The sequence below is a fragment of the Lytechinus variegatus genome, chromosome 1 (assembly GCF_018143015.1).
Source record: "Lytechinus variegatus isolate NC3 chromosome 1, Lvar_3.0, whole genome shotgun sequence".
Lineage (NCBI taxonomy): Eukaryota > Metazoa > Echinodermata > Echinoidea > Temnopleuroida > Toxopneustidae > Lytechinus > Lytechinus variegatus.
In genome coordinates this window covers 86,738,481-86,763,686 of record NC_054740.1, presented here as the reverse complement: position 1 = coordinate 86,763,686, position 25,206 = coordinate 86,738,481, and the positions used below count along the sequence as shown (strand labels likewise).

The window sequence follows — 25,206 nt, the reverse complement described above, 5'->3', positions numbered from 1 at the left end:
TAGCACATATCACATTATGTCATAACATCCCTATGCACTTCCAATGGACTTGGATATTATTACCCTGGCTTTAGCCCCGCAGCCTTTTACAGCGCGGTGGTCTTTGAATGAAGAAATTCCTGCCAGGTACCCATTCATATCACCTGGGTTGAGTACAGCACAATGGGGATGAATTTCTTGCTGAAGGAAATTACGCCATGGCTGGGATTCAAACCCACGACCCTGTTTCAAAGTCGGGAGACTAACCCACTGGGCTGCAATGCTCCACATACACTTCTAAATTACCTAAATCAATTATAAGTCACCTCAGTTGAAAATCCTGGGTCATTACCATATCACATTACTACCCCTGGGGAGCGTTTCATCAATATTTACATCCGACAAGTTGTCAGATCTGACATCTTTCCATGATTTTGATTGGCTGAGAGGCACTGTTCCTATGGTAACTGTCGGATAAAATGGAACTTGTCAGGTAAAACGTCTGACAAGTCCTTTCATGAAACGCCTCCCAGAATACACCTGGTGGGTGTTTCGTAAAGCTGTTCGCAAGATACAAATGACTGTACGCACGACTGGTGATCCTTTCTTGTGCTATCTGATATCCCTATGTTGTAATTGAGTAATGACCCAAGAACAGGTTCCAGTCATGCGTAAAGTCGTTCGTAACTTTACAAACAGCTTTATGAAACACCCACTTGATGGTATATGATAAAGGGGAAATCTTCTAAAATCTATAAAACCAAACTTTACATTAAGAAGGAGTTCCCTTTTTAATCAATAGATTGATGGGTAACCAACCTGATATGGGTATGGAGAGCTAAATCCCAATGCAGTTCTATCATATGAACAAACCTGAAAATCAATCAAATAAAATAAGAGAATAGATGAATTACGAATAGGATTAAGGGTAGGATGAACAGATACCTTGATGAAGGAGTGGTATTTTAACAAGATCTGAGGTTCAAAACATAAAGTAGACCAGCAGCTAATGTCCTTTGGTAGGGCATGGACATCAATAATAAATCATAAAATGGTAGAAAACATAGTATGATTCTGGAAGTATTCATGTGATATTTCATCATTTAACTATGATTAAATTACTCAGATTTTAACCACTGTTCTTGTGGGTTCTTTTCAAGGACATGCATACCTCCTAGTAGTAACATAAACTGCTAATATTCATCTCTATGGTATTCACATAAATGATATTTACTTACTCGTGTAAACTTTGCTATTCTTGGCTGGACCAGACACCAAACATCTGATGACATACCAGTAGGGGCATCTAGAATCACTATCGAAACAAAATTGAGACTAATATAATTATAAGCATAGTTTCAGCATTTGATGAGTTTCTAATCGCTATGTCATCAATAAACAGCTTAGATTAACAGAATTCATGAAATGTGTTATGAGGACAATCCTAAAGAACTATCACCTCCTTGGCAAGTGATCAAAATTGGTACATCTCAGTAGGGTCATGCAGGAAGTTTATATGCAAATGGCTGTGTGTATAAGTAATTACAATATGTTAATTATCATTGCGTAAAAGTAGAATGTATTGTTGTTACATATTAACAATTTTATATAATTTGATGTTCTGAGTGGTACTGACTCTTGCCTTACAAACAGAAGAGGATGGGTTCAAATCCTAGCCATGGCATGTTTTCCTTCAGCAAGAAATTAATTTATCCACAATGTGATGCACTCAACCCAGGTGAGGTGAATGGGAACCCCGCACAATTAATTCCTTGAATGCAAGAGTGCTAAAAGGCAGCTCGAGCTAAAGCCAGGGTAACAATAATTAAAACAATGCACATCGGAAAAGATTGTTTCTAGATAGATAGCGCTTTACAAATGCCTATTATTATTATGGGTTTTTTATGTGAACAAGACAGATTTCCATTTATGGAAGAATAAATAGTTACAATTATCAATTTCGATTGTAAATTTGCAACTGATGTCCCTCAGAATGAAAGACAAGAGTCACAAACACTAGACCAAAACACACAAAACATCAAGAAAAACAAAACAACTTTTTTTTAATTATGCCAGTAAGACAGATTGGTATACCCTGATTGTAAAAGAACCCTTATAGCTCACTAAACAATTTTCTTACCTGTGGGTTCTCCTTCCCCCGAACATGTGATGAACATTTTGTGATCTTCTAAGCCTACAGATAATAATTCACCTAGAACCAAAAGAAAGATCAAAGAAAGGTTAGTATAGAACCCTTGTATGTTAACATTAATTTGTCAAATTATGATATTGTTGTTCACAACCAACCAGATGCAATAACATCTGCAGTTTTTAACATTATAATGTGCAAATCAATGTCAAGAGGTTTTATGGCATGCTGCCCATCTTTCCTTACATTTTAATACCCAATAAGTGTTCCATGTTGTTCTTGTTTATTTGATATGACTTATTGAATTTCAGACAATCAGATGAATGACTTAAAGGTCAAGTCCACAACAGAAAAATGTTGATTTGAATAAATAAAGAAAAATCAAACTAGCATAACACTGAAAATTTCATCAAAATCGGATGTAAGTTAAAACATTTTCAAGTTTTCACAAAAGAGTGATAAGCACAACGCAGTGACATGCAAATGGTAGTCGATGATGTCCCTCACTCACTATTTCTTTTTGTATGATTGCTTGAATTACAGAATATTTCATTATTTTAAAAATTTGACAATAAGGACCAACTTGACTGAACCATTTAGTATTAAACAATGTAAATTCCAGATGTTCAGGGAGGAATTAATAATTGTTTCACTTGACAATGAAATACAAAATAAATAGTGAGTGGATGACATCATCAGTCTTCTCATTTGCATACCAACCAGGATGTACATATAAATGTTTTGTGTAATTACGCAAAAGTTAAAAAAGTTTCAACTTTCTTATCTAACATCCGATGTGATGGTTGGATTTTTCTCTTTTTATTCAATAATTTTTATTCAAATGTCCATTACAAGTTGTCAGTGAAAAGATCACTGTCAAGACATTTCATGAAATGTCCATCACCAAAATCTCACCTTTTGGTTTCAGGTATTCTGCTTCCTTGTACAGAGATGCATGGTTAAGAATTGCTGGTAGGACTAGTAAGAACACAACCCACTTCAGTGAATGTAGACAGCGACAGAAACAATCTCTAAGAAGGGAACGTCTTTCACCAGATGGTTCATTCTGAGGTCTACTAGCTCTTGAATAAATTTCCTGTTAATGGAATGAACAGGTAGTCATTATGTTTAGCTTATGCTACAGTCACGTTTTCCCTCTGGTGGCCATATGGGGAGTAGAAACAATTGTTTTATCAATTTTGATTCAAACCATCTACAGTGCGTCCCAGAAAAAATGAAACCGAGATTTAGCGATCATTTATCATTACTTAATCAAAAATAAAATAGACAAATGACCTACCAATTTAAAGCTTAGAATCTCTTCTTTCATCTGATATTACTTAGATTATTTCTCATTCATGCATGAGTGAGCAAATACAATTTGAAGAAAGGATATCAAAAACTCATTTGGCGGGGGGTATCTGGGTTTCAAAAAGAAAACCACATTTTTGAAAAGTTCAATATCTCTTCTTTACTTTGATACCTAAATTACACAAAATGGTCAAGAAATAACAAAGTTCTGGTCATTTGAAATAAGGCTCGAATTTAAATAATTTCATTAAGTGAAGAGGTTCTCCAGTCTGACTTTCAAACTCACTCAACACTCCATTTGTTGACGATCAGCCATGCATTAAATCTTTTGTTCGCCATGCGAAAGCTTCTGTGGGAAACCGGTGAAAACACGTTATCTCATGAAATTATGGAAATACAAGCCTTATTTCAAATGACCAGAACTTTTTTATTTCTTGACCATTTTCTGTAATTGAGGTACCAAATTAAAGAGCAGATATTGAACTTTTCAGAAATGTGGTTTTCTTTTTGAAACCCATATACCCCTCGCCAAATGAGTTTTTGGTATCCTTTCTTCAAATTGTTTTTGCTCACTCATGCGTTAATAAGAAATAAGCTAAGTAATATCAGATGAAAGAGGAGATTCTACGCTTTAAATTGGTAGGTCATTTATCTATTCTATTTATGATTAAGTTATGATAAATGATCGCTAAATCTTGGTTTCATTTATTCTGGGACGCACTGTATAATGTAGCTGGTACTTAAAATGTTAAAACGGTCGTTTTCGAGGGGGAATGTGACTGCGCCATAATGTGATTTCTACATCTTACTGCCATAAACAGTGATTAAAGGAAAAATGGAAATTGATCAAAAACATACCCCTAACTCAATCTTGAGTGCTGATACTTTTCATTTTTTTCCGGCTACGAAAAAGACTTATATTGGTCTACTTTACTTTACTCCAATGAAGGCAACGATGTTGAAGGACTAAGCTTAGCCTATTCATTGATCAATCATCAAAGTAGAGATGTCCATTGCTGCTCTCCTTCAGACAAAATTACAGATGCATTAGATCTACTTTTGTTGGCAGAGTCGGGAAGAGGGGTGGTAGGGGTATCGTGGACGGCAAAAAAATCCATGAAAACACAGGTCATATCACAGCAGTCAGCGTATCATGATTCATTTAAAAAATTTTATCAAAAAAACTTTCTTTTAGAGTCTAACGTTACTTAAAAATCAGTGTGGAATGGCTGACAACAATGTTTAAAATAAATTTAAAAAAATTATGCAGGCCTATGATATATCATAACCTTGTTCATGAAAGGAGTGGCCTACATGTATACTACAGTGCATTTCAGAAAAAAAGTAATCCAATCTAGAGGGCTGATATTCAAATCGTATTGTGAAATTATTCTGCATGGATGTGACAGAGTAACCCATCAGCTTTCCATTTGCAGCCTTGGTGGATTCAGGACAGCACTCCTGTCCATCCTTCCGACGTTGTTCGAGATAGACTTACTCACTTGGATTAATTAAAATCCACAGGTCCCAGGGCTACCAACAACGTGGGGGTAACAAGGGTTTGGGCAAGACTTTTATATGTCCCCTCCACTAAAATTGAAAAAAAAAATATGGAGAAGGTTTATCAAGAATTATCTAACATATATCTAAGAGATTTAAGTCGGATACATACCAAAATATGGCTTTATTCCGTCAAAAATTCGAGTGTGTGTAATTCCCAATGGCATCTATTTATTTAGTCAGAAAAATAAATATCCAATACTCTTGGAGAGTAGACTAGTCGTAATATCAACCGATATTACGATACTTTGCGTTGTGGCGTGCGCCTGTAATCCAAGCTATGGGGAAGTTACAAATTGATGCAGAGGTTCGAGCCCTGGTCACGTCTTTCGGATGGTGACATTACAGGTCAGTCCCAGACATAAATAATCATATCTGATTGATACACGTCTGACAAAACTCAAATACACACAAACACATACGATAACCGTAATGAAACCCATGGCTTTCAACAATTTCTGCTAGCTCAGTGAGTTAGGCGACAGACAGAAGATGCCTCGATCAGCAGCAAGAGGTTCGAATCCAAGCTCCAACCGGAAGAAGAAAAAAAGAAAAGAAAAAGAGAACGAAAGAAGGGGGTTTTGGAGAAGTATTTTTTAAAATTAGTGAAGGGGACATATGGAAGTCTTTCCAGGGTTTGGACCATGGCACCGAAATGTTTGCGGAGGAAAGGAAAAAAAATGTAGGATCATTGTCAAAATCTATCTCAAAGTTAGATTTTCATGATAAGTCTTTTTCTCGCTCGCTTTGCTCACTCGGGACTATATTACGTAACTTTTATTTTCCACACGCGACATGTGCTCTTATATATCCCTGTTATGCCCCTGCACAGACTCGTCTACATCGATTACGATATATAAAATTATAACAAAAAAGAACGTCTTGAATAAAGGCCAAAAAGCCTAGAGACTCGCGGGCATCATGTGACAACTCACCCTGGATTTGCATGTACTGGGGCCTGTTGCATGAAATGGTCTTTCGTAGAACCATTCTACGTAAGAACGAGATATCGCTCAACTGTTTCACAAAGCCGATTTGGGCGATACGAAGAATGGTCCTTGGAAAGACACCTCCAGACATGTCCTACGTAGGCATGATCTTCTTTGCACACCGCCCGCCACCGTCGGCAATGAGAGAAAATGCGGTTACGGCAAGCCACACTGACATATCACCTTTAAACATATTTTTTAGGGGGTTGATGCGTTTTATCTGGGATGGCGCCAAGTTATTTTTTTTACATGGGGGCTAGTTGTCATCACTTTTCAGGTCGACAAGACGACCATAACGGAAGTCATTTTAACTTCTCTGAGGGTAATGTAAGCCCAAATATTTTCAAAATATGTTTTCTTTTATTCTCCCTATACGTCCTATCCCCACCCCTTTTCCATTAAAAAATAAATAAACTTGAACTATGAAATGGGCTGCACTCCCTCTCTGACTCCTTATGCTTTCTCAATATAGATAATTAAACAACATGAAAACAAATTTCTTAAAAAGTAATTATGTAAGTAAAAAACGTGTTTATAACGTTGAGCAAAAAAGACACAAAACTAAGATGTTAAACATGCTAAACTTTATTTTTATTCATTTTCATTATAATTATTATTTTTGATGAGCTTGATTATAATCAATGAAAATTAATTCTTGAATGGATTTGGGATAACTTGAGATGTAACAAAACAAAGATCTGCAGAAATAGCTAATTGAATTTAAGATACAGATTAGGCCCATAGCTTACGAATCCATCACAATCATATAAATGAAGATAAGTTCACAAAGAAAAGATTATGAAAAGTCCATACGAAGAGGCGCATTTCAAATCGCAGGGTAGGCCCCAAAAGAATCACGTTAGTCATATATATTTTGTATATTCTTAAACCTTATATTCTTATCTAAATTTCCATTAATTCAGTGATCAACTTTAAATATGTCCAACGTTTTTCGTTGTAATTTTTAGCATTATTTCCGGGTTTTTTCCATTGCGGATTACACAGCTTTTTCTATGCTTTAATCATTATTGCATAGCTACTTTATTCACTTGGCCATGTTTGCAGCAATTTTCATATTTTCCTTGTCTTCGGATACTCATCATGCAACTGAGGTATGTTTATACTCTAAACACTCACATTTGTATTTCTTGCGTTATATCTAACAAATAAAATAAATAAATTACATATTTCACACGCAGCCTCTCATATTTTCCTTTTTAGTCTCATACAATCAGACACTGTTGATTTTGTTTACACCATTCAAACCCTATTTTTACCTCAACAAATAACACATTAACGCATAATTTGCAAAATTGTCATCATATATAAGTATTCTATAAAATATAGAATATTGAACTACTAAAATGTCTAAATTACTAAGTTAAATCAATTTTTATATCGGGCAAGGGTCTCTTTCGTTGAAATATCAATGAAAGGTGTCTTTAAAAGGACATCGTGTTCTAAATAAGGGAAATAATGAAAATTTCGATTTTATTCAGTTATGTTTGTGAATCTTTAAAGTTTTTTCTCTTTTTACCTCATAAAGTAAGCTCCATACATCAATTCTACAATCAGTAATAAATAAAACATCATTTGATCTCTTTTTATTGAAATAAATGATTTTAAGAAAACTCGTCATTCCGAAATAAAAGGTTCAGGTGACGATGAAGACTAAATATTTTTCCGATACTATCGATATAAAACGATGTCGCGGACTTGGAAGACAAAATTGCCTTCGTGAAACGGAAAGCGCTGATTTGTCGCCAATCTTCCTATCTCGGAAGAATGGTCCTAGGACGTTCCTACGTATCGCTCATCTCGTCATGCAACAGGCCCCAGGATCCTATGGCAACAACAGCTGTCGCAAGAGTTGGCCAGAAGAGGGGATGAAAACACAAAATTTTGAAAGAAAAGAACCGGTGAGTACCCATTTTACATTATAATTTAGTGAATTCATAAATAATAAGTTAGACCTAAATTTAGGCCATAGAGCTAGAGGAATGGGCTGGAAATTCAAGGCCAAAACGTAATTGTTTGGAGTCACCTTTTTTAACACAGCTTTGAACAGGGGTGTCGCCCAGAGTGGGGACCAGGGTCTGGTAAGAAACCTGTTATTTTTCATATAGGCCTTTATACTAATAAATCTTTAAATTAAAGTTTAATCCCGTCATATGCATAGGTGAAGGTTCATACTTTCATAGATAAATAAAGAAAATCAAGTGAAACAAACCAATTTCACTCTGAAAAGATGGATTTCCTAGGGAAATCCACCTTTGTTTATCAGTTCCGCTTAGGCAAGTATCATGGGGAGGGTTTCAAGGCTTTGTGATGAAAAAGTATATGTAACTAAAACATTAACAAAATATCATCACGGAGACTTTTGATCGGCATAACTAAGTAAGGCTAGATCTACTTACTGACATTGACAATCATTGACAATGACTTTATTTCTTTGACGGCCCCTCCTGGGGCCATAGAAGAAATATAACAATTTATAAAAATGGCAATAATAGGCATAAGAAAAATACAAACTAGAGAAGAGAGAGAGACAGACAGACAGAATATGAAATTATCAAAACATGACATGATTAACATGATTAAGCATATGTCGGACTGTATTTACCGATACCGGCCAAGAAAATGAATGGTGTCGGATACTCCACAGACCACAATACTTACTGTATCCATGGTATCATTTCCAGCCCAGTAACCAGTCGTTTGCTTCGATTTCGCCATATTCTTGCCATCATCTTTCAATTTGTCCTTATCCTTTTCTTTTCGCTTACGTGGTCCTTGATTCGGCATGGCGTCGACGTTGTTGGCCAAATGCCGTGCCAGAGATGAGATTCGCGATGTGTGTGTGTGTGTATTTGAGTTTTGTCAGACGTGTATCAATCAGGTATGATTATTTACGTCTGGACCGACCTTTAACGTCACCATCCGAAAGACGTGATCAGGGCTCGAACCTCGAACCTCTGCATCAATTTATAACTTCCCCACAGCTTGGATTACAGGCGCACGCCACAACGCCTCAGATGAACTGAGGTTGGTTTAGTCTCCATTGAAAATCGAAACAGCGTTTAAAAATAATTATAAAACATTATTATTCTTTGTGATTTTTTTTAAATTATGGATCATGAATATAGTGAGAACAGAAGAAAAACACTGGAAAGATATTCTTTGATTCATATATTTGATGAATTATAGAAAAAATAATAAAAACAACTATGCATGCTGGAAAAACAATCTGAAGCGCCTGACCCTAAGGCCAATATAGGGATTTTCCCCTAACTGGGCGTCGTGGCGTGCGCCTGTAATCCAAGCTGTGAAGAGTTACAAATTGAAGCAGAGGTTCGAGCCCTGATCACGTCTTTCGGATGGTGACGTTAAAGGTCGGTCCCAAACGTAAATAATCATACCTGATTGATACACGTCTGTCAAAAACTCAAAATACACACACACATACCCCTATATAGTCGATTAGTCCTGGAAAACGTACGCCGACCAAGAAAAGTGGCTAAACACCTTCCATATCAGCTGCCTCGGACGTATCATGCACGTTAAATGGCAGGACAAAGTGAAAAATACAGAGACCCTTCAGCGTACGTGCTGGCATCAAAAGCTTATTCTCGCTCCTTAGTCAAAGACAACTCAGGTGGTTGGGGCATGTTTGCCGCATGAAACCTTGGCGAATTCCTTCTTGGATTCGCCAAGGTAAGGTGAGCTGTGTGATTGGTCTCACCCCATCGGTAGATCACACCTCCGTTATAAAGACACCTGCAAACGTGACATAAAACTTGCCGGCATAGACACTAACACTTATGAAGGTGTAGATCATAGTCGCCATTCTATGGAGAGCTACTAAGTACAGGGGTTAAGACGTCAGAAAATAATTGGAATGCTACTTTTAATTGGCAGACCAAAGGCCTAGGAGGAAGGCTAGTGCAGCATCTCTATATAAACGTTGATCAGCGCCATCCTCCTTCATCTGTAAAAATTTGCTCTAGAGACTGCCACTCTAGAGTGGAGCTCTATAGTCACTCTCGAAAATGTAAGGCCTAGCGCTACACCATCGTCTTTTAAGGCGAACTGATGCCTACCAATCATTGGACACATTAATTTAGAAAAAAATATTGATAAAACATTTTCAAATTCAAATAAGACCCTAAAAGCCTCTTCAGTACAAAGGTATGGATGGACCTTAACAAAAATAAAAACACACTCGAAATGGATCATAGCTCAAACCTAAAGAGGATTCATTCTAAGTTGAGCAATTAATGTTGAAACCTGACATCTAAGATGTAACTTCACCTTGACCTTGAGAATTAATAAAAGAAATGAGTATTCTTACTGAAATCGCTTTAAATTAGTTCTAACACGTATAAGCCTCGGACAGTAATTTTTCAAGATGGTGGTTGGCAGCCAACTTGGATTTGATCTGAAGATTATCCTTTGTGCAAAATAACTGCATGAATTGAATCAACATACCAAATGACTCGTGAATAGAGTTATTATTCATGATTCTGGGGCAAAGGGTTCAAAAGTTGATATTTCAAGATGGCGTCATATGGTGTTCATCTTGGATTTGACCTGAATATAGCATTATATCGCAAAATAGAAAGCAGAAATAGATTCTGTACACCCCAAAACCCCTAAATAGAGGTATTACTCGTCATTCTGGGGCAAGGGGAACAAAAGTCAATTTTTCAGGATGGCACATGCCGGCCATCTTGGATTTGACCTGAAGATGACCTTATATTGCAAAAATGATTACAGAAATCGGTTCTACACATCTCTGAACCCCTAAAACGAGTCATTACTCATCATTTTGTGGACAGGGGTTCAAAAGTTAGGTTTTCAAGATGGCATCTGGCGGCCATTTTGGATTTATGCAAATTAGCAAAATTGCCCAAACGGCAACTTTGGGCAACCAAGCTGAATTTGTTCTAGGACCCCATAGGAACACGGATCAAGAAAAAAAATTCATCGGAAAGAACATTTCTAGGTTCGGAAAATGTCAAATCGACTATTAAGAGGAGGTGAAAAGAGGATTGGACTCTGGTGTGTATACTACTAGTATATGGAGCGTCGTGGCCCAGTGAATTAGTCTACGGACTTTAAACAGAGGGTCGAATTCCAGCCATGGCGTAATTTCCTTCAGCAAGGAATTCATCCTCAGTGTGCTGCACTCGAGCCAGGTGAGGTAAATCGGTACCGGCAGGTGTAATTCCTCAAAAAGCTGTGTGCACCGAATAGGTAGCCTAGCTTAGCCGAGTAATTAATAATAGCAGGGCCCGCTGTGAGAACAGTTTTCGGAACTGAAGTGGCTACCCTGGGTAAAAATACCATTATTATTATTATATGAAATGGATAAGTGTAGGGTTTTCCCCAAGTGAATTTCATTGGTGGCTCGACTGCCAGGAAGCTTATCGACTGGTTGCAGCATTGGTGATTTTGAAGTTATTGTTTTTTATAAGATCTGCGGATTTTGGGTCCATTTTGGTATTTTTCAAGTACCTTTTGGGAATTTTCTTAAAGGGGAATCCAGCCTTGGCCATAAAATGTTGTGTTGGGAAGGAGAAAAATAAATTAAACAGAATGGTGAAAGTTTGAAAGAAATCGGACAAGCAATAAGAAAGTTATAGCTGCTTTAAAATTGAGATCACTAATAGTAGGTAGATTTCAAATTGGCAACAGGGTAAGTAAATAATGACAAGGGGCAAGGACAACTTTCCCATAGGCCATGTACTTTATTATCAGGGATTTGTGGTTTTCTCCTAAGTACCAATTTCCCTGGGGCAGTAATCTAAATATAATCCAGGTAGTATATTGTTTTATGTCCTCATGAAAGAAAAATATAATTTGAAATAAAACTTTTGGGAAAAGTGACATTTTAGCCATAATATGTATTGGAGTACATGGAAGAGTAGTCCTTGCCTTACATCACTATGCCATCCCATATGCGGCCAATTTGAAGTCTCCATGAATATAGTGATTACCAATATTTACAACTTTTTAAAATTCATAACTTTCTTGTTGTTTGTCCAATATTGTTCAAACTTTCACCTATCAACCTGTCTGATTTTTCTTTTTCTTTTTCTTATAAAAACAAGTTTTTATTTGGGTTGGATTCCCCTTTAAGCCTTGACCTGTCAACTGAGGTACTCTGCTATTTGAAAGAAAGAAACATCACACTTTTTTATGTATTAATTTATATTTTCTGCATCACAATATTGTACAAGGAGGCCTATTCCTGTATAATAATACTAATAGGTACATTGTATTTTTCCTCATTGATATGGCTCTCTCTCTCTATATATATATATACAGTGCGTCCCACAAAAAACGAAACCGAGATTTATCGATGATTTATCATAAATTAATCACAAATACAATAGACAATACCAATGTAGAGCTTAGAATCTCCTCTTTCATCTGAAATTACTTAGATTATTTCTCATTCACGCATGAGTGAGCAAAAATAATTTGAAGAGGGGATACCAAAAAGTCATTTGGCGGGCTGTATCTGGGTTTCAAAAAGAAAACCACATTTTAAAAAGTTCAATATCTGCTCTTCAATTTGTTACCTCAATTATAGAAAATGGTCAAGAAATAACAAAGTTTTGGTTATTTGAAATAAGACTTGAATTTCAATAATTTCATAAAATGAAAAGGTTCTACAGGCTAGCGTTCAAACTCACTCGACACTCTGTTTTGTTGACGATCAGCCATGTATTTAATAAGTCTTTTGTTAGCCATGGGATAGCTTCTGTGGGAAACCGTTCATTTAATGAAATTATGGAAATACAAGCATTGTTTCGAGGGAACATAACTTTCTTACTTCTTGGTCTTTTTTTGTGATTAAGGAATCAAATAAAAGAGCAGATATTGAACTTTTCAATTCATATACCCCCGCCAAATGTAATTGTAATTTCATAATGTTTAAAGGTGATATCCAGTGGCGCAATTAACCAAAAATTTCGGTAAAAAGTTGCGAGCGAAATGAGCGAGCAAATATATTGACATCTAAATCACAACAAGTGGATTGCTTCTGGCAATCTCGTCTGCATTCCGCGATTCGATATAGCAGCAGTGTTGGCTTTGAAAACAACTATTGAATAATTATTCACAAACATTTTTCATTTCATTTCATTTTCATTTCATTTATTTTCCACAAATCAATCAAAATACAAAGAAAAACATACAACTCATTCCGAAATAGTATGCATAATTACAATATAAAAGCAGATTCTAAGTGGATGGACCTAAAGTAAAGCAAAAGCTTGTTGTGGATAGGCCCTTAACAAATAATTTATGTGTAATCATTGTTAGCTACAAGTAATTATAGAAAAAATAGAGCTGAGCTCGGAGAAAGTTACAGAAACTGGACAAGGACGAAAACAGAGAACGTTACAAAGAACAGGGGCACACAGGTTACTAGACAAGACAAGGAGGACAAAACAAGACATAAAAGAAAGAAAGAAGGAAAGAAGACCCGTCTATTATATTGCTGTTCATGATTGCGTCGTTAAAGCATGACGTAAAATATTTTGACAGAATTGATCGTATGCCAGTGGAATAGTAGACGGGTCCTTTGTAGGGGTATCTGCAGCTGTAAATATGAATACATGTAATTCATTACAATGGTAAACATACGGACATAGTGAGGGGATAGAGCACCTGGCAGACGAGAAAAAGAAAAAAAACTTGATAGTTGCTAGGAGAGAAAAAGTATCAAAGGACCGAAGCAAAACTTAGAAGAGCTATGTGGTTTTAAAGAGTTTCCCTGCATGGCTACCAGGTGCCCAATCCTCTCTCTGACCGTCTTAAAAGTAATACGCAATTGAGTACAAATAGATAAATATATATTGTGTATTTAAAGCTTACAGTTGGGTTCTACGAGGAGTAATCTTTTCTCAAAAGAGACGTTTTCAATCTTCTTTTAAATGCAGTTAAGCTAACAGATCTTTTTATATCGATATTAAGTGAATTCCAATATTTGGGACCTGAATAAATAATAGTATTGTGGGCAAATTTTGTTCTGGTTTTTGGAAGATGAAATGAAAATGCTTGGCGTGTTGGATAGTCATGCAACTGGTTGTTTTTTATGAACATATAATTAAGTGCCGGAGGCAAGTCATTATTATTCAGTTGAAACATAAAAGAACCCAACTGCAGAAGGAAAATATCAGAAACTCTTAAACACCCTTTTCTAAAAAGAGAGGACCTGTATGAGCCCGTATATGGGCATTGGAGATTATACGAATTGCTCTCTTTTGAATAACCAAAATTTTATCAAGTTGAAGCTTACTAGAATTTCCCCAGGCAAGAATACCATAGTTTAAATACGGAAGTAATAAAGTGGAATATAACATTTGCATAATATTGAGTGGAAACATTGATTTAAGTTTATACAATATACCAGTATTTCTAGATAAAATTGAGCAAATGTGGTTTGTATGAATTTTCCAGGTCATTTTGTCATCAATAAAAAGTCCCAAGAACTTAGTTGATTTTACCCTACTGATCTGGACATCATTCAATAAAATATTGTCAGGTAAACTTGTAAGAGAGTTACTAAATAACATAAAATTTGTTTTATCAAGATTTAGAGAGAGCCTATTGGCAAATATCCATTCACAAATACTTTTCAACTCGGTGTTAAAAATATCTACGCGCATTTGGGGGTTTTTATGTGAGAAAAATATACTAGAATCATCTGCATATAGAATAAAAGACAAAAGTGGAGATGAATATTGAAAATCATTTACATATATGATATAAATCAGGGGGCCAAGGATACTCCTTTGAGGAATACCGCAAGTAATTGGTTGGCGTTTAGATTCTACTCCATTCAATGAGACAAATTGTTTTCTGTTGGTAAGATAACTTTTGAACCACTCCAAGGCCTTCCCCCTTACACCATAATGATGTAGTTTATAAAAAAGATCAATGGTATCGAAGGCCTTGGAGAAGTCCAAAAATAATCCGATTGTATGGCAATGTTTGTCAATAGCAGATGAAATTTTGTTAATAAAATGAAGAATTGCATGAACATTCATATAATCATGATAATAATAAAATACTATTTACATTGACCCAAAATGACATTTGACCATGTATAAGACTTGTGCAAAACAATCTTTTATACTTGATAACCTTATGTCTAAGTTTCATGAATTAGATTCATAAAATTTTGAAGTTATGACATTTCCACAGATACTCTCAACATGGCCAAAGTTCGTTGACCCAAAAATGACCATTGACATCATGTGACCTGAAACTCAAACACATTTTTAGCACCATTACCCCTATGTCTAAGTTTTATGAACTAGATCCGTAAACTGTCAACGTTATTACGACTTTTCAAAAACTTAACTTTGATTAAGATTTCGATATTGATTCCCCCAACATGGTCTAAGGTCATTGACCCTAAATGACCTTTGACCGTAATCATGTGAGCTCAAACTCAGGCAGAACGTTCAGTAATACTTGATTACCCTTATGCTCCAGTTTCATGAACTAGGTTTATATGCTTTTTAAGTTCTGGTGGGTGTTTCATAAAGATGTTCGTAAGTTAAGAGCGACTTTAAGAACGACTGGTGATCCTTTCTTGTGGTAAATGATATTCACCATTAATATTCATTGGTGATTATCTAGCGCGTAAGAAAGGTTCACCAGTCGTTCTTAAAGTCGCTCTTAACTTACGAACAGCTTTATGAAACGGCCCCCTGATGACATTAAGTTCTGGTGACATTTCAAAAACTTTTTAAGATTTCAACGTTGACGACGCCGCCTTTGGGATAAAAGCGGCGCCTTAAGAGACAAAAATCTAAATTTGTGATAGATTTTGACATAACATTCAGTAGATAATATATTTCGTTCCTTTTCATTTTTCTCTCTTTTTTGGGAGGGGGGGGGGGGGGGGGAAGAGCCCCCAAGCCTCCCCACCTGTATGCCAGTGATGATATCAAGGATATAATAAGAATATTGAATTATAAACCTGGTTGATTTTTGACATCCATTCGAGATATGACAAAACCATGCACAGCTTTATGAACTTATACAAATGATCCCATGCATGTCTTGAATTAATTTGAAAAACATTAGGCACGTTTCATTTTCTTTAAGTTCTAGTAAAATTATTGAAGTTATAGAAACTGATCTATCAATGAGGAATTCAGTTCTTACCCCCAAGTATTCACAAGCATATAGCCTACAAAAGACTTCAAACTAATCATGTCTATAGGGATCACTCAATTAAAGCATCAGTAAAATATATATACATTTGCTTACAATAATCATTCATCTTGCGCAGGTAACTTTGTGTTCGAGATGGTAAATTCCTGATTTAATGTCCAAAAAGCCTTTGCTATACCGAGTTACCATGATTGTTATGCATAAGGAAGTAAATAAATCAATATAGAAAATTGAATTCGCACCTCATGCCTTCAGGGCAGAGTAACGAGTGTTGTAAAAGGTACAAGTACTGAATCATTAAAAAGCTGATGGGGCTCCCTTTCATATTCTAGTAAATTTTTAATGTAAAATTCAATAGCATTTGACTATTACCCCTTGGAAAATCGATGCTTTTATATAAATTGTAAACTTGGTGGTGCATTTTATGTATACAAATTCGTTTGCGTTCACAATACATAAGCTAGTCGGGAACGGGGGTTCCCGTGCATCGTAATGGGGGGGGGGGGGAGAATTTGTGCAAAAATTTCCATACTTTGATCAAAACTTTGGATATACATTTTTATCTATTTTTTTCATTATGAGCTAATGTAAGCGTTCGACCCGAAAGAGAATGCTTCATGACAGTATTAATGTATTAACCTGCTTATGTATAAGGCATACACGTCAGAATCTATTACTCGATATTGCATACCGCAATGCATCTAGGGTACAATTTTGAGATTGGTGTAGGAGCGCAAGGTGTTCTTTCTACATTTTTATGAAACCACTTGGAGAAGTTATAGAAGACATTGCTCCGCATGTTTACATGTGATTAAATTTCGCCAATTCAAAGCTTAACCTCGCAGTAGCCTGTCGAAAGTCACCCTTCCCATGATCTGTATTTTTACTTTATTGAAATATCGTGCTTATGGGGCGACAAAGTTAACCAAAATAATGGCAGTCTACTATATCGTGAAAACCCGGGGGGGGGGGCACTTCCATTCACGAGTAGATACCATGCGCGACCATGGGGTCTCGAAAAGCACCCTAAACACGTAATTTCCATTTTCTGAAAATGCACCCCTTAACAAGTATTGGCGTGTGAAACCCTACCCTTAACAAGTATTGGAAACAAAACGATACTCTTGACAAATATTCCCTGAAATGAACCCCTAAACAAGTACAGGAATGTTTTATTGTTACGGGTCCTTCGGTCGTCGGCTTTACCTTATTTGGTTTAGTACGACCCCACCTTCTACACCTCGCTCAAATCGGACTCTAAACACGAAGTTTTGGGGCAAAAAGGACATCCTTTATAAAACATTTTAATTTTGTTTTATCATCCCCGCATATTCCTAGCGAAATAGATACCCTTTTTTCATTATTTTTGTGTTTTTGACACCCTTATCACGTTACGTACGTAACGTGCCCTATCGTGAAAAAGACATCCTTTTTACGTGTTTTTTTGGTCGCGCATGGTATCCACTCGCCAATGTAAGTGCCCCCCCCACCCGGGCGTGAAAACCACCAAGGAAACGTCCTGACACATCAAAGCCTACACTCTAGGGAGTCTATCGAATTTACCCCCACCTCTATCCATATAATGACTCATTTGAAAGATATCGTGCTTTGGAGCCCAAATGTATCTGATATACTGTATAACAACGCAACTTTTATTTTTATAGGAAACACTTTGAGGGGACATCGCTATGCATGTTATATGAGATGACGTTCTGTCACATCAGAATCTACCCTAACGGGAGTCTGTCAACCCACCCCCACTCCTTTCCGTTGTTGGTCTTAGTTCTCTCATGTTGCACGGGACCCAGTTTCCGACCAAACTATAGTGTATATCAAATGCATTTCCATTGAAAGTGCAAAATGACCCACATAACGAAGTTTGTGGTTTATGACAAGTGCAAATCAAATAGTTAATAATTGATCAAGTACTCCCTTGGGTATGATTAGCAGGATCGACGGAGTTACTCGTGACAAGTGCACCTGACAATCGTCTCGAGAAGATATTCCTTATGGCAACCCTGAAGTGTGGATGCTTCGTACCGTAAATCACTGGGTTCATGCAGATGTTGAACAGGAGGAAAGCCTGTGCCAAAGGTGTACCCTTGATTCTGAACCATCCTCCGCCGAGAATATAAATACCGTATGGAAGGATACATAGAAAGAACCCGAGAGTCACATAGAAAGTGTTCTTCGTGATGCGAGTCTCAAGATCCTTGCCTTTCTTGACTGGAAGTCTTCTGTTGGCAGCGGTGGGATTCTGCCGAAGAAGAAATATCAAGTTTGAAAGTTAAAATACAAATATAGAAGCCAAATAAACTTATTTATCAGTAACAAGATATGCATGTTCAATTGATAAAAGTCTTTATTTTGCAATCTCATGAGGGTCTGTTCGTTAGAAAAAAATGGTGGGTGATACACACCCGGAAACACAACACTTTGCAGCTTTGTTTATCAATTCTTGTTAAAAACATACAAGTGGAACAATACCTGAACAGTTCGCTCTGTTGGATTGTTGTACTGGACTTGTGCCCCAGTGCCGGTCGATTCTGTCACGGTGCTCGCCACGGTCGCGCTAACAGACGCCACCGCGATGTTCTGCTGCTTACCGCTCGATTCCGGGTCTTGCACGGTCGTACTTGTGCCAAGTCCCGCGGTATTCTGCTTTGATTGCTGCTCGGGTGATACTGTGTCTTGCGCGGTTGCGGTCGTTCCAGTAGTTCTAGTGTTCTCCTGTTGTTGACCAGAGGACCATGCTTTCTGCTTCCTCACATGCTGTTTGATGTGTACGAAAATTCGCAGATACACGCATATTACAATGAAAAGTGGTATACAAGTCAGAAAAGTCCCGGCAAGGTAGGTATGGGTAAGGTTTTCAGTTCCGTCCGGCCGATCTTCAAGATCACTGCAAAGCTTGGGACCGTCATCATATCCCAGTTGCGTGGCACCGATGGCATAAGGCACAATAATGACGGAGAAAGGAATTAGCCATGTGACAAAAAGAATGGTTGCAGTGTTAACACGGCTGTATATCTGCAAAAGGGAAAGATATACATACTTCTAAACTGGGATTTGAAATACAACTTAGTCATCATTAATTATTTTTCTACTTTTTTTCAATTGGAAAAAACGGGAAAAACGTTTTCTGTCAGTTTCATTTACTTTCTAACCATTAGTTAAAATACAACCAAGTTGATTCCAGATGATTGCTAGGCAACTTAATTTTCATTATCTTTATGGTCCTCTCAGTAACACTATATCATAATCTGAAGAATGGAATATTTTATTGAAAGAACATGTTTCGAAGAAAGTTACACACCTCATCTTCATCCTTGATAAGAAACACAATAATCGTTTGCGTTCTTACACTGCATGTATTTCAGTAATTGGTTACAGAAATGATTTACATAAGTATCTGGCACAGGGCGTGGATTCTGTTGTTTGAAAGAACAGAAAGGGACATATAAATGAACTTGGTAGGGGGCTATTACATATAAATCATCATCGATTTAGTTGGATTTTTGTCCAATTTGATGTAGGCCTACATCACTTCTTTTAACTTCACGATTTCATTAATTCATTTTTATCGTAACTTTAAGCAACTATAACATAGGAATGCAAATTGGACAAGAAAGCTCTTTTATTTCACAAAGACATGATATCATTTTGATAAAGGGGTCTACCTTTTTATACGTTGACGTCGAAGTGGTGATGAGAAACATGCGGTTAAAACCAATAGCAACCAAGTGCCACACACTGCTGCCACTGCTGGTGAACCGAAGTATAGCCACAATGATACAGGTTTCATCTGGAAACGGCCAACCCCTGGTAGATACCATTCCGACTATGATCCACGGAATGGTCAAACTCACCAGAATATCGCTGACAGCCAGGCTAGTGAGGTACACGTTAGTGATCGTACGCAGCTTCGGATATAGGATGACGCAGGTAACCACGAGGACATTACCGAAGAACCCGACGACGGCAATGGACCCGAGCCATGCTGCGAGCCATCTTCGAGCTCCGAGATTAACGTAGTAACCCTCCAGTTCGTCACCCTCCAGTTCACCACTGACTGGGGATGAAGATGTATTTAAGTCACCATCCATGACTGAAAAGAAAAGGTTTGAAATCGTTGCAGTCTGGAGAAAAATGAATAAAACATTGTGGATCTAGGACATCTCAAAGACATAACAACCACGCGGCCATTCTTAGCCTCTCTTTCAGTTGGTTTGGGGGACTAAGCTGTCCCACACCATACTAGCAAGCATATCAAGGGTACCGTTTGGTTTCCAATGCTAAGGGTAGGGTTTCACACGCCAATACGTGTTAAGGCATGTAAAAGCTCTGTGGTTAAGGGGTGCATTTTTAGAAAATGGAAAATACTTGTTTAGGGTGCTTTTCGAAACCCCATGGTCACGCATGGTATCCACCCGTCAATGGAAGTGTCTATGTAACCTTCAAAAAAGCCATCCGCAGCAACCATGGTCAGCTTTTTGGAATGAGGGGGCGGCACACGCCTATTTCACATTAAATCTATATGTGTATGCATGTGAATCTAGCGTTCACCAATAGGCGCGGAGGGGGGGGGGGGGTGTCATTCACATTTTCCCCGATCGGCTGCTTAAAGCTATTCTTTTTCCTTTGAAGATATAGTCCGAACAGTGACTTCTTAGCTTTATTTTTATCCTAAAAATTGAACATTATGAGCAATGTTTGTGATTATAAAAAGACGCGAATGGAACTAACTAATTACTTCAAGCGCGAAGTGCGTGCTGATATTTTTTGATACACTGTCATACAGAGGGATATAGAAGTAGGCTAATACATACCACGGACCTACTAGGTCCATGTACATCCTAATGAAAATGCGAGCACGCCACATCAGCTGATATGTTTTGACGATCAGACCTGAAAAGGAATATTTTGAGAACTTCATGGAATACATGAATAGAATAAGTCCTTCAAACTATAACCTCATTTTCGGATTAACGAACTTTATATCGTTTTGGGACAAAAGAACCTCATTTCGTTTAAGGACTAACGAACCTTCGGAATTACGAACTTCATTTCGTTTTCGGACTAAGAAACCCGCGGAATTACGAACCTCATTTCGTTTTCGGACTATTAACAAACCCTCGGAATTACGAACTTTATTTCGTTTTCGGTCTAACGAAACTTCGTAATAACGAAACGCCGGAATTGCGAATTTATGCGAGACCCCCCCCCCCTCCGCGCCATCTGTACACCTCTGCTTTTTATAACCCAATTCACATGACTCATGAAGTTTAAGGCACGTAGGATTATCCTTACAAATATCGTAGTAACATCAATGAGAATTTTGTTTTCTTGTTTCAAAGGGGCAATTGTTTACACCTAAAATGGGCCTTCTCATGTGAAAGGGGCACAATACACGATCATGTGGGGCACTTTTCTTGGGTAAAAGGGGCACTATTTCGAGATAGGGCACTTACTAGAAGTCAAGGGGGGTATTGCTCACGCATAAAGCGTAGTCTGCAGGCACAGACCCTCATTGGAACTTTCATCAACAAGTGTGCCTCCACGCAAAGACTAGCACATAGAAAACTTGCTGTTCCAATACAGAGCGAGAGAGCCTTCAGTACACAAGGCATGAGTAGGCTGCACATTCAAACCCTTATTTCGAGTGAAGGGTTTGCCCAGCAGACTACATAAAGCGGGTCCTCCTCAGGTGAAAAGGGCACAGAGCACGTTCGTGAGGGGGGATTTTTCGGTAAATATTGGCAAAGATGACAAAAATGGCACTTTCTAACACATAAATCGGGTCCTCGGGTGAAAGAGGCACAGAACACGTCGAGAGGGTGCATTTTTCCTTTAAAACATGGAACTTAATACCGAAAAGGGCACTTGGTAACACCTAAAACAGGTCCTCCTCAGGAGAAAGGGGTACATAATTAAACGTTCGTGGGGGGGGGGAATTTTTCTTGCGTAAAAAAGGGAACCTTTTCAGTGCTTCAAAAAATGTGTGTGTGTGTGTGTGTGTGGGGGGGGTGTGAGGGGCGGGGGTGCACTGTGCCCCCGCCCCCCAGAATCACCGCCCTGGATGTTCATGTGTGTTTCAATTTGGATCGTCTGGATTGGAGGTGTGTGGGAGGGTGTAAGGGTGTGCGTGTGTACGTGTGTGTGTGTGAATACGTGGATTTTAAGTTGATGGTTTGTGTATATGCGTGTTGTTTTCTGTGTGATGGTAATCTCGTGTTTGGGGTGAGATATAGAGTGCACTAGGAAATGTACGAATTTCAGAGGAAAGACTGGGGTATATGCACAAAAGTACAGTATTTTAATAAATGTCACCATGACGGATTAGCGTAAATTACGTGCACTTGATGAACAGAAGACTACAGCGCAGTCTTAAAAATGAATGCATCAGTTGTAAAATTAATTGACCATGAGAAACGCAAAAGGAGTAATTGAAGCCAAAGGGAGCTGTCATTTATGTTAGTCTACTTAAAGAAAAAAGAAATCTACGGCTTACTTGAACATATTAGGACGTTTTGTGGTTTTCCTGTTCTCTTTAACATATCAGATGCCTCTATATACTGTACTCGTAAAAACTATGTATATGTTTTTCGAACATTGCCTTTGTGTTGAGAGCCATTGAAGTTTAATTGTTTTTTTTTGCTAACGCTATTAAAAAGTATTCACTAGATGAACATTATAAATTATATTACAAATATGTCAAAAAATATAAAAAGTTCTTTCCAAAGGGTTTTTCGAACACTGAAATAGAATACAGAGAACATTAGCGCTTTCGCTCTCTTTCCACACAAAAACATAGTCAAATATCTGTCACCATTCATATTTGCTCTCTGAATATACGCCTTTAAAATCCTAAAGAAATTTCTTTATTAAGCATTAGGATTGTCAAGGCATGTGCAGATATGTTCCACAGGGACTCTCATATTCACAGTATTTACGGTATGTTATTAGTAAATGAACAGTCTCGCAATTTGTGAGAGATATCGAACGATGTTGTTGTACTATGCCAAATAAACGAAAGATATGAAAATCAAATAGTCGTAGAAGCGAAGGATACAAACCCGTTTGCATCAATTACATTTAGGTGTATCTTTTCCCTATCAAGTATAATGCAAAATCTTAATTGTGTACATTTGTATTCCAGTACAGTACTTGAGTAAAATACTTCTCACTTTCTCGCATGATGCAATTACAGAACATGAAAAAAGATTTTCTCATCAATAAAATCATTTTCATTTCTTCATATCTTAAGACCATAAAGGTATAACAAAATGCGCATATTTCTCTACATAACTAACAATTAGAAATAAAAGTCTAGTTCTAGTATAATTAGAACAAAATTAATAAAAATCAATCTCCAGCAGAATAATATTTAACTATCGCGAAATCAAATGATACAAAATTTCATCTAGTTCTTTAAACGTAGTAAAATGAAGTATTTAAATTTGACTCCTATATTTCAATTTAATAAAAATGAAATGCAATAATATGAAATGTTATGTGTCCTCGATCCATTAAGTAATCTGATTTGAATTTACCATACTAGGAAAAAATATAAATCATAGAGCAAAATAGGCAAGTTATGACTTGGTATGATGAGGAAAATAAAACCACTTTTCTCTTGAATTGGTAGTTTTAGTCACGGTCCCAAACACTCACACGTACGCCATTGATGTCATAATCGGTTACTTTGTCTACACTTCGTTTTATCAGTGAGATAAAATAAATTATAATGAGACATTTTGTACTCACCACCGATTCCAGATGTTTTTCTTCTCTTTTTCGAAAATAGCAAAACTAACAGAAATGAAATTCTTGTGATTCGTTTGATGTTCGTCTATGGCAAAGCCCCAACAAGTGGTTGTAGCACTTTCGAGTAAAGTAATATTTCACATGCTATCCATCTCTTCAAATAGTCATGCTCAAGAACTCCACATCATCAAAGGTGTGGTAATCTAAACGCATGCGCAGAGTGCTTATCAATTTCAGATGATTCCATAGCTAAGAAGAATCTTAGAAAGACGAGGTATTAACATGCGCGGAATTTCCGATTTTCATGTCATGCAATTTATTGAACAATTTGTTTACACTGCATTCTCAAGGTAGTTTTAACAATATACACATTCAAATACATGTAATTGCGATACCCATGTAATTGCGACGCTGAACTCTTCTTCATTGTAAAATGCAGGTTAAAAAAAACAAGAATCAAAGCAGATGATTATTGAGAGGCGTTTGATTATATAGGACAGATAATAATGATAGTAATAGTAATAATAATAATAATATAGGTAAATTAACCCAGGCATGTGAGGTTATACATGTACAACAGCTACCATTGTTCTCTTCATCCATTTCTTTACAATATTTAAATAAAAAGAGTTGTCAGAGCTGTTGTACATGTATGACCTCACATATTTGTATACTTTTCCCGATACGTGTACTGCATCAAAGCAATAGCTTTGATCCAGCTGAGGCATGGCGGCTTGTCATTGTTGAAAATCCACCTTCACCCGACAAAGGAAATTATAATTGGTATGGTGTCGAAAATCTGTCTATCTGACGGTCAATCGGATAGGGGTCGCCGTTGTCACTAACCCGTCTCTGTGGTCTAGTGGTTAAGGCACCGGTGTTCAAAGCTGGGGCCCGGGTTCGATTCCCGGCAGACATTTTTTCGGCATCACCAACTTTTCCAAAGGGTAGATAGCTCTGGGGAACCTTGATTTAAGCTACGCCTAACATTGTTCTCTTCATCCATTTCTTTACAATATTTAATAAAAAGAGTTGCCAAAAGCTGTTGTACATGTATAACTTTACACACATACACACGCCCCTTCACACACACACACACACATATATATATACATATTGATGTCAGGTTTTACGTGTACCAATTAACGCTCTTGAGGTGAACGTATATATGTAACATGAGATGAGTGTCAACTCAAAATATGACGCAGGAAACTATTCTCAGCTTTCTTTTCTTCTTTATCAAGACTTCTT

The 25,206-nt window shown here is 37.2% G+C and overlaps 2 protein-coding genes across 2 annotated transcripts in view; both read right to left on the bottom strand.

Annotated features, from left to right (window-relative positions):
- The window catches only part of LOC121426449, a 34,680-nt gene extending 25,838 nt beyond the window's left edge, over positions 1-8,842 (bottom strand). Inside the window, exons 1-5 of the mRNA XM_041622756.1 lie at positions 8,668-8,842; positions 3,044-3,224; positions 2,120-2,191; positions 1,218-1,294; positions 799-852 (exon numbers count right to left, since the gene is read on the bottom strand). Of these exons, the coding sequence (XP_041478690.1) occupies positions 799-852; positions 1,218-1,294; positions 2,120-2,191; positions 3,044-3,224; positions 8,668-8,793 (510 nt within the window). The 5' untranslated portion in view covers positions 8,794-8,842. The remainder of the gene's footprint in view (positions 1-798; positions 853-1,217; positions 1,295-2,119; positions 2,192-3,043; positions 3,225-8,667) is intronic.
- Positions 8,843-18,095: 9,253 nt separating this feature from the next.
- On the bottom strand, positions 18,096-20,294 carry LOC121432142 (beta-3 adrenergic receptor-like). Its single transcript, XM_041630000.1, has 3 exons — positions 19,869-20,294; positions 18,775-19,218; positions 18,096-18,445 (listed from the first exon to the last, which is right to left on the bottom strand). The coding sequence occupies exons 1-3, from the start codon at positions 20,292-20,294 to the stop codon at positions 18,110-18,112; spliced, it is 1,206 nt and encodes a 401-aa protein (XP_041485934.1). The 3' UTR covers positions 18,096-18,109.
- Positions 20,295-25,206: the final 4,912 nt, after the last annotated feature.

Bases quoted from the DNA above. Each gene is read 5' to 3' on its own strand.
- LOC121432142 (XM_041630000.1), bottom strand. From the start codon at position 20,294: ATGGATGGTGACTTAAATACATCTTCATCCCCAGTCAGTGGTGAACTG. The intron at 19,219-19,868 runs GTAGACCCCTTT...TCCCTTTTGCAG, and splicing joins CGACGTCAACGTATAAAAAG to ATATACAGCCGTGTTAACAC. The intron at 18,446-18,774 runs GTGGCGTCTGTT...CTTCTTCGGCAG, and splicing joins GTAAGCAGCAGAACATCGCG to AATCCCACCGCTGCCAACAG.